General features: G+C 42.1%; 2 protein-coding genes across 2 annotated transcripts in view; both read left to right on the top strand.

Moving 5' to 3' along the window:
• ZNF75A (zinc finger protein 75a) overlaps window positions 1–4,666 on the top strand; it is a 36,153-nt gene extending 31,487 nt beyond the window's left edge. The window contains exon 8 of the mRNA XM_015560117.1: window positions 4,087–4,666. Coding sequence (XP_015415603.1) covers window positions 4,087–4,199 — 113 coding nt within the window. The 3' untranslated portion in view covers window positions 4,200–4,666. The remainder of the gene's footprint in view (window positions 1–4,086) is intronic.
• Window positions 4,197–11,054, top strand: LOC102752918 (zinc finger protein 75A). The gene is given in 6 exon segments (XM_006757855.2): window positions 4,197–4,279; window positions 5,959–6,050; window positions 6,550–6,676; window positions 8,904–9,495; window positions 9,497–9,550; window positions 9,552–11,054. Coding segments are annotated over 6 exon segments (918 nt in total). The 5' UTR covers window positions 4,197–4,266; the 3' UTR covers window positions 9,592–11,054.
• Window positions 11,055–11,474: the final 420 nt, after the last annotated feature.

An 11,474-nucleotide genomic window follows, 5' to 3' on the forward strand; every position in this document is an offset into this window, starting at 1 on the left:
AGGCGGTTGGAGGCGAGACGCCATTTCTCGTGCCCGACCGGCCAGAGCCAGGCGCCGGCCTTCAGGCCCCGGAGGTCCCGCTTTCTGCCTTTTGTGCAGCGACTCCGGGGCCCGCGACGAGGGCGCGCTCGCACGGCGCTCACGGAGCCCGGCTGCCCTCCGGAAAAGCCGCGATCCCGCCCTGCTGGCGTGTTTGGGTTGGTTTGGTTGTTTTGTGTGGGTGTGTGTGTTTTGCGGACTGATGTTAACAGTCGGAGAACCTTAGTTCAGCGTCACTTTCTCCCGATGCAAAAGCATAGGACGCGTCCCGGGGCCTCCCGAGCCGGGTGCACAGCGAGGAGCCGGCCATTCATTTGTGAGCCGTGGCACCCTGCACGGAAGCTCGGGGCGGGTTCTGCTGCATCACCCAGGGAGACGGAGGCTTGTGGAGCTCCCCCTAGGCTCCTTAGAAGTCTTAAAAGACCCTCGAAACGTAAAGCCAGAGGAAGGGTCAGCCTAATCATTACCAACTGCCCTTCTCCCCCTTTTTACGACTTGGTATTTGGACATACATTTTGTAAAGAAAGTCGACTGTGAGTTTTCCTAGTGGAAGTAAACAGACATTTTAAAATACAGGTATAAATCTTCTGCATAGTTCCCTTCATGTGTTTTTTTTTCAATCCTCACCCAAGGATATTTTTCCCCCATTGATTTTTTAGGGAGAGACAGAAAGAGCAACATCGATGTGTGTGTGGGTGGGGAGGAGCCTGCAACCAAGGTACGTTGGAATCAACCCACGACCCTGCTCTAACTACTAAGCCAAACCAGCTAGGACCCACCCCCTTCATATGAGGAATGTTGAGCATCTCATTACTTAATTGGGGGATGCTTTCTGAGAAGAAAAGCTACTTTTTGCCTAATTATTTTCCTTCGACTCTGGTCTCACTGTCTCAACTCTCCTGCCAGTGTTCATGAGAATCTCAGGTGTTCCATGAAGTGGAGGCTTCCATTATCTCAAGAGGATATAGGGCAGTGATAGCGAACCTTTTGAGCTCCGCCTGTCAGCATTTTGAAAAACCCTAACTTAACTCTGGTGCCGTGTCACATATAGAAATTTTTTGATATTTGCAACCATAGTAAAACAAAGATGTATATTTTTGATATTTATTTTATATATTTAAATGCCATTTAACAAAGAAAAATCAACCAAAAAAATGAGTTCGAGTGTCAGAACCTGTGTCATAGGTTCACCATCACTGATACGGGGTCATAGAAGTTATACCCTTATACTAAAAGCAGACTAGGGTAATATTTAAAATGTAAGAAAAACTCAGTATGTTCAAATCTTTTGACATTGGGAAGATTAGAAGCCATATCAATGAACTCTTCTGATAGTCCCCAAACTCTTTGGAGCCAGTGGGTGCCAAATTTAACACCCACCAAACTTTATAAAAAATCCATTGATTTTAGAGGGAAACATTTAATTGTTTGTTGTTCCACTTATTTATGCATTATTTGATTGATGCTTGTTATGTGCCCTGACCAGGGATTGAACCCACAACCTTGGCTACCCGGCCAGGGCTCGCCCAACAACCTTTTTTGAAATTTATTTAAAGTACTAGAGGCCCGATGCACGAAAGTTGTGCAAGGGCCTTGGCCCGGGCCCCCGCCTGCGGGCGGCTGGGGGCCTCTGCCGCCTCTGCCTCGCCCCTGCCCGCTGCGGCTTTGTCCAGAGGGGAGGACCCGGGACCCTGGCTTCATCAGTAAGGATGTCCGGAATGACATCTGGTCTAATTAGCATGTTATGCTTTTATTATAGATATTTTTATTGATTTGAGAGAGAAAGGGAGAGAGAGATAGATGGAAACATCAGTGATGAGAGATTGGCTGCCTCCTGCACACCCGCTACTGGGGATTGAGCCCAGAACCCAGGCATGTGCCTTGACTGGGAATCGAACAAGGATTTCCTGGTCCATAGGTTGATGCTTAACCACTGAGCCATGACAGCTGGGCATGAAAATTTTTTTATTTTTTAAAGCAGTCATCACTTCGCGTTTGTCTTCAGTGAGCTGTGCTGTAAATAAAAGGAGAGAAAGGGTCTGGCAGTTGATTGATAAAGACAAGGCAGGATGTTTTTTCTTCATTTTCTCATAAGTAGCAAGTAGTAAAGTTCACGTGACCTTCTTATTACCTGTACTTTTTTTCTGCCCTCAGTGACTTAGGAAGAAGATCCTTTTTTGTTCCAGACCAGACTGGGCCTCTGTTCTCAAAGTTAGTGCTCGTGGTGTGTCCAACACAGGCATAATGACGGTAAGTTTGAAGGTGGCTGAGTATTAGAATCAGGGCTCTGTGGGAGACTAAGGGACCTGTGACAGGGAGTGAGAACTATACAGCACAAATGGACAGTCTCAGCTGGAGGGCACTTCCAGAGCTTCCACTATCATGAAGCAAGTGGCTGTTGGCCAACTTCAGGAATTATACTGAGGCCAGCGGTCTACTCAAAAGAGCAGATCTTAGAACTGCTAGCCCATCCTGCCCAGGGATACCAAATCCCAGATAAAGAAGCACCATCTACAGAGCACTGAGGAAGCTGTGGCCTTGGTATACTACTTGCATAGAGTGAATCTGCTCAATGGGAAATGGATGAGAAGAAAAATTCCTGATAAATAACAATGAAATAGAATGAAGGTAGATATTTGGGGTGTAGAGGCATGTAATTGAGAAATAAAATGAGTTAGGTCAGTGATCTATTGTTCCTTTGGACCATTTAAGACAGGACCAGAGACCACAGACATATAGCAATAGTTATTCCACAGATTTCAGAGACCCTGGCAGAGACTTCCATGGCCTTACAAAAAGAATTGGTGTTTTTCCCTCTTTAGAGCAGGGTGTATTGAGGGTAATAAACTTAGTCTGGCTTTACCTATGGGATGGATCTTAAGTTCTTAGAAATAAAGGGCAACAAGGAATTGGAGAGTAACAGGGAGAACAAAACATGGATTATACAGTGGGGCCTTGACTTACGAGTGTCCCAACTAAGGAGTTTTTTGAGATACCAGCTGTCTCTCGGCCGATTTTTTGCATTGAGTTGATAGAGTAATTTGAGTTAACAAGCTCCTTAACGAGCTCGGTCTCAGAACGAATTAAACTTGTAAGTCAAGGCCCCACTGTACTTAGAGAACAAAAAAGAGAAGATAACAAAGAGGAAAAAGAAAAAAGGGAAATCAAGGTTTGGAAATCCCAACAGAGTAGCTGAGATAAGAAAGATGTGGGATAGTGTCCTCTATGCCATAGTTAAGACCCTGCACTGCCCTCCCTTAGGGGTTGGTCCTTGGCGCATCTGGTGAGTGGGAATCCAGGGTATGACCTTGGGCAGGTGGCAGCATATCAACTGGCTTTGGGTCTACTGACAGGAATACAGAACAGGCCGGACTGGCATGGCTCAGTGCTTGAGACTCAACCTAGAACCAGGAGGTCACGGTTTGATTCTCACTCAGGCCACATGGGTTGTGGGCTTGATTTCCAGTAGGGGTCGTGTAAGAGGCAGCTGATCAATGATTCTCATCATGGATGTTTCTATCCCTGTCTTTCTCTTCCTCTCTCTGAAATCAACGAAAAAAACAACACATATGTATATTAAGAAAAAATTTAAAGACTACAGGGCAGGACATATGTTTGGTGTCAAATCATTTGGAAGGATGTTGGAACCAAGCCCATTCCTCCCCCTTCTCCATTTTATCAACATTCTCTGATCATAGAGAAAATCTGGTTGTTAGGACAGTTAAAATTTTTAATCTTTTGAGAAAAGTATAAGATAAATCACTGCAGTAGGGATCAAAATGAAGAGAGAGAGGCTGTCAAGACAGCATGAACACAGGTGGCCCTCACAATCCTGCTAGTGGTCTGAGCTAGGCTATATGTAGAGGCTACTTTGTTGAAGGGCTGGCAGTAGCCACATCTTTTTCCTTTTATCCTAAATTTCCCAGACTTTGTGGAAAATTGGTGGGTGTTTTCACACTTCCCACAATCTGGACTATATGCTTTCTCTTCTTCCACAAGCCCCAAGCCTCAAGTAATTCTGGTAACATGGATGGGAATTATTTCCAGGTTGCAGTCCATGTGCTGGGAAAGGAGGCAGTGCTCTTGGGAGAAACAGCAGAGACCTCAGGCTTCAAACTGAAGCCAGCAGAGTCCCAGCCAGTGGGCAGGTCCCAGGATGAAGAATTTTGGAATGAATATCAGGATCTACAACAGCTGAGCAGTAATACTCATAAAGAAACTGAGCCTATGTGTGAGAGGGGTAAGGAGCTTCATGATAATTTCTTTCTGCTGGGAACTGTCATAGTAATTTGTCCAGCCAGAACATTGTGAGTACTTTCTGGGTTCCCAGCTTTGTGGATGTGCAAATGTAGTCATGTTAGCAATTATGATTACCCTTACCCTCACCCCTCACAGATGGTCTTAGAATAGACCAGCTGTTGTGAAGGTGGGGATTGGCCTAAGGTACAGAAATATCCAAACCAGAGGACCCTGGTAATAACACCATGAACACTGTTCCTTAGCAAAGTGGAGGATTGGGGCACCCCATCTTCAAATCACAGAAGGAATTGGGATCACAAATGGGCTGTCAGTGGCAGTATGTGAACTATAATTGTGTACCATGAAAATAAGTAAATGATAAATAATACATCTACTGTACACTGGAGTCCTCAGTATTTCATTTTCAAATCCATTAAATTTTTCTTAATTCAGAACTATCTATATATATATAAAAGGCCAATATGCTAAGTGTCCCTCTGGTCATCCAACTGGTAGCTATGACACGCACTGACCACCATGGGGCAGATGCTCAACACAGGAGCTGCCATGGTGCGCACTGGTCATTTACAAAGAAACGGCACCACAGATCTGGTGCCGAGAAACCAACACTCAGCTTCCCCCAAGTGGGGCATAGGCCTCACCCCCACCCCAGAGCAACACCCCACCAAATCGCAGCCAACGCTGCTGAGACCCCATGGCGCAAAATGCAGTCCACAGCCCAGCCCAGAAATGGTTGCTATGGGCACCGGGTAATGACGTCACATAGCAATGCCCAGCTTCCTCTCCCTAGCGACTAGCCTCCTTGGAGTTTCTTCAGCCCAGGAACATGACTTCCTTTAGAGCCAGGTGCAAACATTTTACATTTTAACCAAATGTCTATGCAGCGTTTTCCTGTGCCTCATGTGATTTGATCCTCACAGAAATCCTGTAGTAGGTAGATATTTTCTTTTCATTAGCTGGAAAACAGATTTAGAAACTTGACCCGACTAAAAAGAAGTAAGAAATGGTGGACCTTGAAAATGACTTCAGGTTTTCTCACTGTGCAGAATATATTTTAACACTGCTGCAGTTAAATATTTTACTGTTCTCCTTGCGTGATCTACAATAATCTGCTTCGTGTTGATATTTACTGCTGTGTTGCTGACAATTATCTGAAAGAGAAGTTGGGGTGCTTCACTGGGCTGGAAAAAGTTTAGCTACATCAGAAAGCAGGTCTAATTAAGCAAGTTTATTCTCTATATATAAAAGGCTAAGTTGACTCACGCATGTGCAATACGTATAAAGCTCTTTCTGGCACCAATCGCACACGTGTTTCAATCTCATTGTTGATCATGAATTTGATTGACACTTCTATTATAGAGAAAGGGCAAATAGCGATATTAAAATATTTCTTCTAATTAATTTCCTTTCAATGTACACAAATCTGTGCACCAGGCCTCTAGTTTGTCATAAGAGGAAAATAAGAAGGATTTTTGTTTTAGCTTCATGAAAACTAGGCAACCTGTTCTGGGGTTGATAGATACTTGGTTCTTATTAACAGTGATAAGGCCACTTATGGTCACCACACACACTGAAAGAATCAAGATCTTTATTTTAGAAATGAGCTCAGGATGTGCATAGAAGTGAGAGAAATTTCTGATGGCTCTTTTCCACCCATAGCTATGCCTACTCACCAGATCCTAGAATTTCCTGAGCAGACAAATACCAAAGACTGGACAGTGGCACCTGAGTTCATCTTGCCTGAGTCCCAGGTGAGCCATGCTTTTGAGCTTTTCTCTGTTGCCCATGAGACCCACACTGCCCAGCAGGTGCTCAGAGGCATGTTAGCCCAGATGTTTTTCCTGGGGAACTGGACACCTCATGGACTGTTTGCTGATCCCTTGCCTCCTTCCTTTCTGCCTTATCACTTAAAAAACACACACAACAAAACATGTACTGGGCCCTGGTGGGGTAGCTCAGTTGTTTAGAGTGTCATCCCAGTATGCCAAGGTTGCAGGTTCGATTCCCCGATTAGGGCACATACAAGAAGCAATCAATGAATGCATAAATAACTGGAACAGCAAATCAATGTTTCCCTCCTCTCACTTACTTTTTTCTCTCTCCAATCAATCAATAAAAGAATTTAATAACAAAACAAAAAAAAAATCATGTGCTGTTAATGCCTTCAGCCTATCATGCAGTTCATGGGCCAGATGTTAGAGCTACTTCTGGAATGGCCAGTACTGAGCTGAAGCCCATTCTCTTCTTTAGAGCTTGTTGACGTTTGAAGAAGTGGCTGTGTATTTTTCCCCGGAAGAATGGGAGTTACTGGATCCCAGTCAGAAGGCCCTCTACCATGACGTAATGCAGGAAAACTATGAGACTGTCATCTCTCTAGGTAAAGGTTCTCCCCTTTGTGTAGAAGTTGAGTGGTATGTCATGTTTTCAACTTTTGGGAAATGCACACTCTTGTGAGAGAGTCTGTTCCAGGAGCTGGTTGGTTCTCCACTTGATGGTATGGAGAGGAAAAGGTGATTGCAGGTCACTTTGGAGCTCCTTTCAAGTACACATTCCTTATCCTGCATAGAATTTTTTATCTCTTTTCCCTCTTCCCTCACAAACCTGCTCTTCTCATATCTTTCTCTACTCAGTAAAGGGCACCTTCATTCACCCAGTTGCTCAGAGCAAGAAAAATATAGTCATCATTTACTCTGATTTTGCCATCATATCCCACTACTAGTGCATCACTAGTCCTCTTGAGTCCACATTCACAGTACTGTGCGAGTCCAACCATGTCTTATCTTCTTGTGCTGTTAACATCAGGTCTAAGCCATCTCTGACCAGGTTTACCTCATTCACTTTCTAACTAACTCTTCCTCCCATCAGCCTTGCCCTCCCATCATCTGTTTTCCGTGCAGCAGCCAGAGTCTTTTAAAACCTGATCAGATGATAACATTTTCTTGTTTCAAAATCTTATGATGACTTCTCATCCATTTAGAATAAAATAAAACCTCCTTACCAAGGCTTCCGGTACTCTCTCAATCTGGCCTCTATAACCTCCTTGCCCTGAGCTCCTGCTACTAGTGCCCTTGTTCAGTTCTCTTTAGCCACACTATTCTTACTGCTGTTTTTTGAACTTGCCATGCTCATTTGTACTTTCGGCTTCCCTCTACCCAGCACACTTTTCTGCCACATGGCAAAACTCTCACTTTTAGGTCAATTCAAATATCACTTTCTCAAAGAGGCCTTCCACAGAGCCATATCTCAAATAGCTTAATAGAAGCAGAATCTTTTTTTAAATATGTGTGTGTGTTTTTAAATAATGTTTTCATTGATTTTAGAGAGAGAGAGGGAGAGGGAGAGGGATAGGGAGAAACATCAGTGAGAGAGAAACATTGATCATTCCCCACCAGGGATTGATAGATAGGCAAAGATAGATTCCCACAACCTGATCTGGGAATCGAACCAGGGACCTCTTGGTTCATGGGCTGACGCTCAACCACTGAGCCACACTGGCGGGGCAGGAAGTAGAGTCTTAAATGCTCTCTTACTCTGCTTTTGTTTCTCTTAAAACATTTATCATTTCCTGCCATTTTATTTGATTATTCATGTTTGATTGTTTCACTCTCCCACCAGCAGATAAATTCTCTAAGATCAGAGAATTTTGGCTTATGCATCACTATATCTGTTATTCATAGAGAGTGGCACACCATGGCCATTTGATACACATGTTAAAAGACTGAATGATGACTACATCTCATATTTGATAATACATAGTTACAAAAAGTCCACTAAGTGATTCTGGTTTGTTTCATTCAATGGGATGTGAACCAATGAGCTATGAGTGGCAGAGATACCAGTTTAGTGTCTGGTGTTCGGCTGCTAAATAAAAAGTATAATTATGACAGCAATCACTTATGCATATGATTCCCACCCCACTGGCCTTTACTTTGACTCCGCTAGACCAGATGTTATTCAGAGTGAGTCCTAAAGAGTTGATAGAACCAGCCTGCATTCCCTGCAGCCTCTGGAGTTTATTCCAACTCAGTCAAGTGTGGGATATTATTGGTGGCAGAAGAGGGGGAATATGCACAAGGTTCCCATGAACTGTGTCCTTTGATCAATCAAGCTAGCTAGGTTTATTTCTTAATTTCCACTTTGCATATCTATTCACAAATGCAGTGTAGTATCAACCTGATACCTGATATGAGAGTCTATTCATTTAACCATTTGGGGTAACAAACTGTAAAAGTGTTCTTTGTTGTTCCTGAAATATTCTATAAGTAATGGACATTGTTAAGTTAGCGGTCCTTGACCTCCGTTTTCCCATTTCATAGCCATATTTGTGTTCCCCAAACCTACAGTGACCTGTCTAGAGCAAGAGAAAGAGCCATGAGTTTAAGGATCCATGGAGTTCAAGGACAGTCCTGGAGTGCTGCATATAGATAAAAATACACCATGAGAAGAAGGGAAATGTGCCCTCAAAAAAAGTCTTTGCAAAGACTTAACAATTTAAGATTCTACTTATCTATATTTTAAAATTGAGTAATCATTGAATTTTTGTCTCTATTCTTAAGGTTTCTTTCTGCTATTTAGTTGGTTGATTTTTATGTTTATTCCAACAGGGTTAAACCTCAAAAATGACATTGAAAATCATCAATCTATATGCCTTTCTGACTTAGAAATGCCAACACCAGGAGACATAGTTTCAAAAATGGACAGAGTGAAAGTTCCTCAGAAAACAACAGTCCAAGAAAACCATGGTGATATACACAGGGTGGGGAAATGGCACCAAGACTTTTCAGTGAAGGAAAGAAAGAAACTTTCAACCTGGAAACAAGAGCTGCTGAAACTTATAGATCGTCACAAGAAAGAACGTGCAGGAGAGAAGTCTTTTAAATGTCAGGAATGTGGGAAAAGCTTTAGAGTTAGCTCTGGCCTTATTAAGCACCAAAGAGTTCACACTGAAGAGAAACCGTATAAATGCCCACAGTGTGATAAGAGATTTAGGTGGAGTTCAGATCTTAATAAGCACTTAACAACACACCAAGGGATAAAACCATATAAATGCTCATGGTGTGGGAAAAGCTTTGGTCAAACTTCAAATCTACACACACACCAAAGAACTCACACTGGAGAGAAGCCCTTCACATGCCATGAATGTGGGAAAAAATTCATTCAGAACTCCCACCTAATTAAACACCGGAGAACCCACCTATAGCATATACATGAGAAACTTCAGCAGGTGGTCAAGCCTTCTCAGGCACCAGAAACCACCAATGAAGGGAAGCTTGTTCAATGTCCTCAGGCTGAAGAATTTTACCAAGTGGAGCTTGACCATAAAGTTTATGAAAATGCAAATTTATGAAGCATGAACAATTTTTCATCAGTGGAAAATTTGGGGATATAAACTTTCATAGAAAGGAATCAAGCTGGACTCTGCAGGGGACATAGTAGTAGTTATATTATTACTGTTTTTATTTACTCTTCGAGGAGTTTCTTAGCAAAAGGTGTTTGAAAAACCTGAATGAGGGAAAAATCTGTTTGGGTTATACCTGGCAATATAGCAAATTCAGCTTCAAATAGTACACAAAACTATGAATCAATCATCTGTGATCACAGACGTAAATATTGTTGGTTTCCCACCTACCCTTAAACATGTGATAGAAACATTTGTAGCATGGTCTTTTGTAACAAAAGCAATAACATCCTTGTTTTATTGCATACTATTACTTCAGGGTAAGAGGATTATCAATTTCAATAGTCTCATATGGTAGAAATGAATTCTATTGTAAAGTTTTCCAAGAACCAAATTGTACTTTCTTCCTCGCATCATTGGACATCATGTGAATCCTTGAACTTTTTAGCTACTTTAGCTCTTGAATCCTATTAGCACAATTTTTCTGTGATGTAATCATATTTACTTCATCACTAGGGTATCTGCCAAATAACTAATATCTTATGCCTCTCATTGATGGTATTTGAGAAAAGAAAACATTTCTAGTAGATCATATGGAAACAGTTGAAATTTTTAGCCATGGACTATGTGTTAGATGTTACCTAAGGTGGGGTGATCCTGGCAGTTCTTGATGGCTCAGGACATCTACTGGGCTGGCCACTTCATTCTCCTCTTCACCCCTATGGCTTTCTCTCTAAGAGCTTAACTTATTTTTCAAACAGGCAAGGAAGAGAATGAACATGTTTTGTTACCCCAAGTTCAGACTAACCCAGTCTTGCTCTCCTTAAGTACCTTGAATGATTTTTCTCATTAAATTTTTTTTATCACTAACTTAAATAAATAAATAAATAAATAAATAACAATTTTCTGCAAAACAAAGTAAATTGTCTCCTTCCCTCACAAGGTTAATAGGATAAAACAATCATAAAAATTAGCACTTTTCTGAGGTCTAAAATAAAATTAATTGGAGCTTAGGGTCAACTTCTCAGGGTTTTGTTTGTTTACTCATTAATTTGACTTTTGTTTTTAAGAACAAGAAGAGAGTTATGTTTGGGAATAGGACTGTGTACTGCAGACAGGATTCTGTGGCTACACTGGTCATGGTGGGAATTCAGTCAGCATAAGACCAGGTTTCCAAAAAAATGTTTGAGGACTCATGCTCAGTGGTGGGCAAATTGGGCAAATCTACACCCATGTTGGTTGTCTTACACTGCAATCTACTTAAAAGGCATGGTCCACTGGTGTCTGTTTTCTCCAGCGCAGCAATTAGCAGTTGCTTTGGGAGAATTTGATAGACTGCTGACCATCTCTCTAGACTGTGAGTTTTCTTTTTCTTTATTTACTTAAAATATATTTTTATTGATTTCAGAGAGGAAGGGAGAGCGAAAGAGAAACATCAATGAGAGAAAATCATCAAGTGGCTGCCTCCTGCACGCTCCACATTAGGGATGGAGCTTGCAACCCTGGCATGTGCCCTTGACTGGAATTGAACCTGGGACCCTTCATTCCACAGGCTGACACTCTATCCACTAAGCCAGACTGGCTAAGGCTCTTTTAATTTGTTTTAGAAATATCGAGTTGTTGTTCTACTTAGTCAAGCATTTATTGGTTTATTCTTGTGTATGCTCCTCCTGGAGATTGAACCCGCAACCTTGGCATATCAGGATAATGTTCTAACCAAATGAGCTACCAGCCATGGCTAGTCTGTAGGTTTTCTAATAACTCACCCTTTATCTTT

This window comes from Myotis davidii, unplaced genomic scaffold (assembly GCF_000327345.1).
Source record: "Myotis davidii unplaced genomic scaffold, ASM32734v1 scaffold555, whole genome shotgun sequence".
NCBI lineage: Eukaryota > Metazoa > Chordata > Mammalia > Chiroptera > Vespertilionidae > Myotis > Myotis davidii.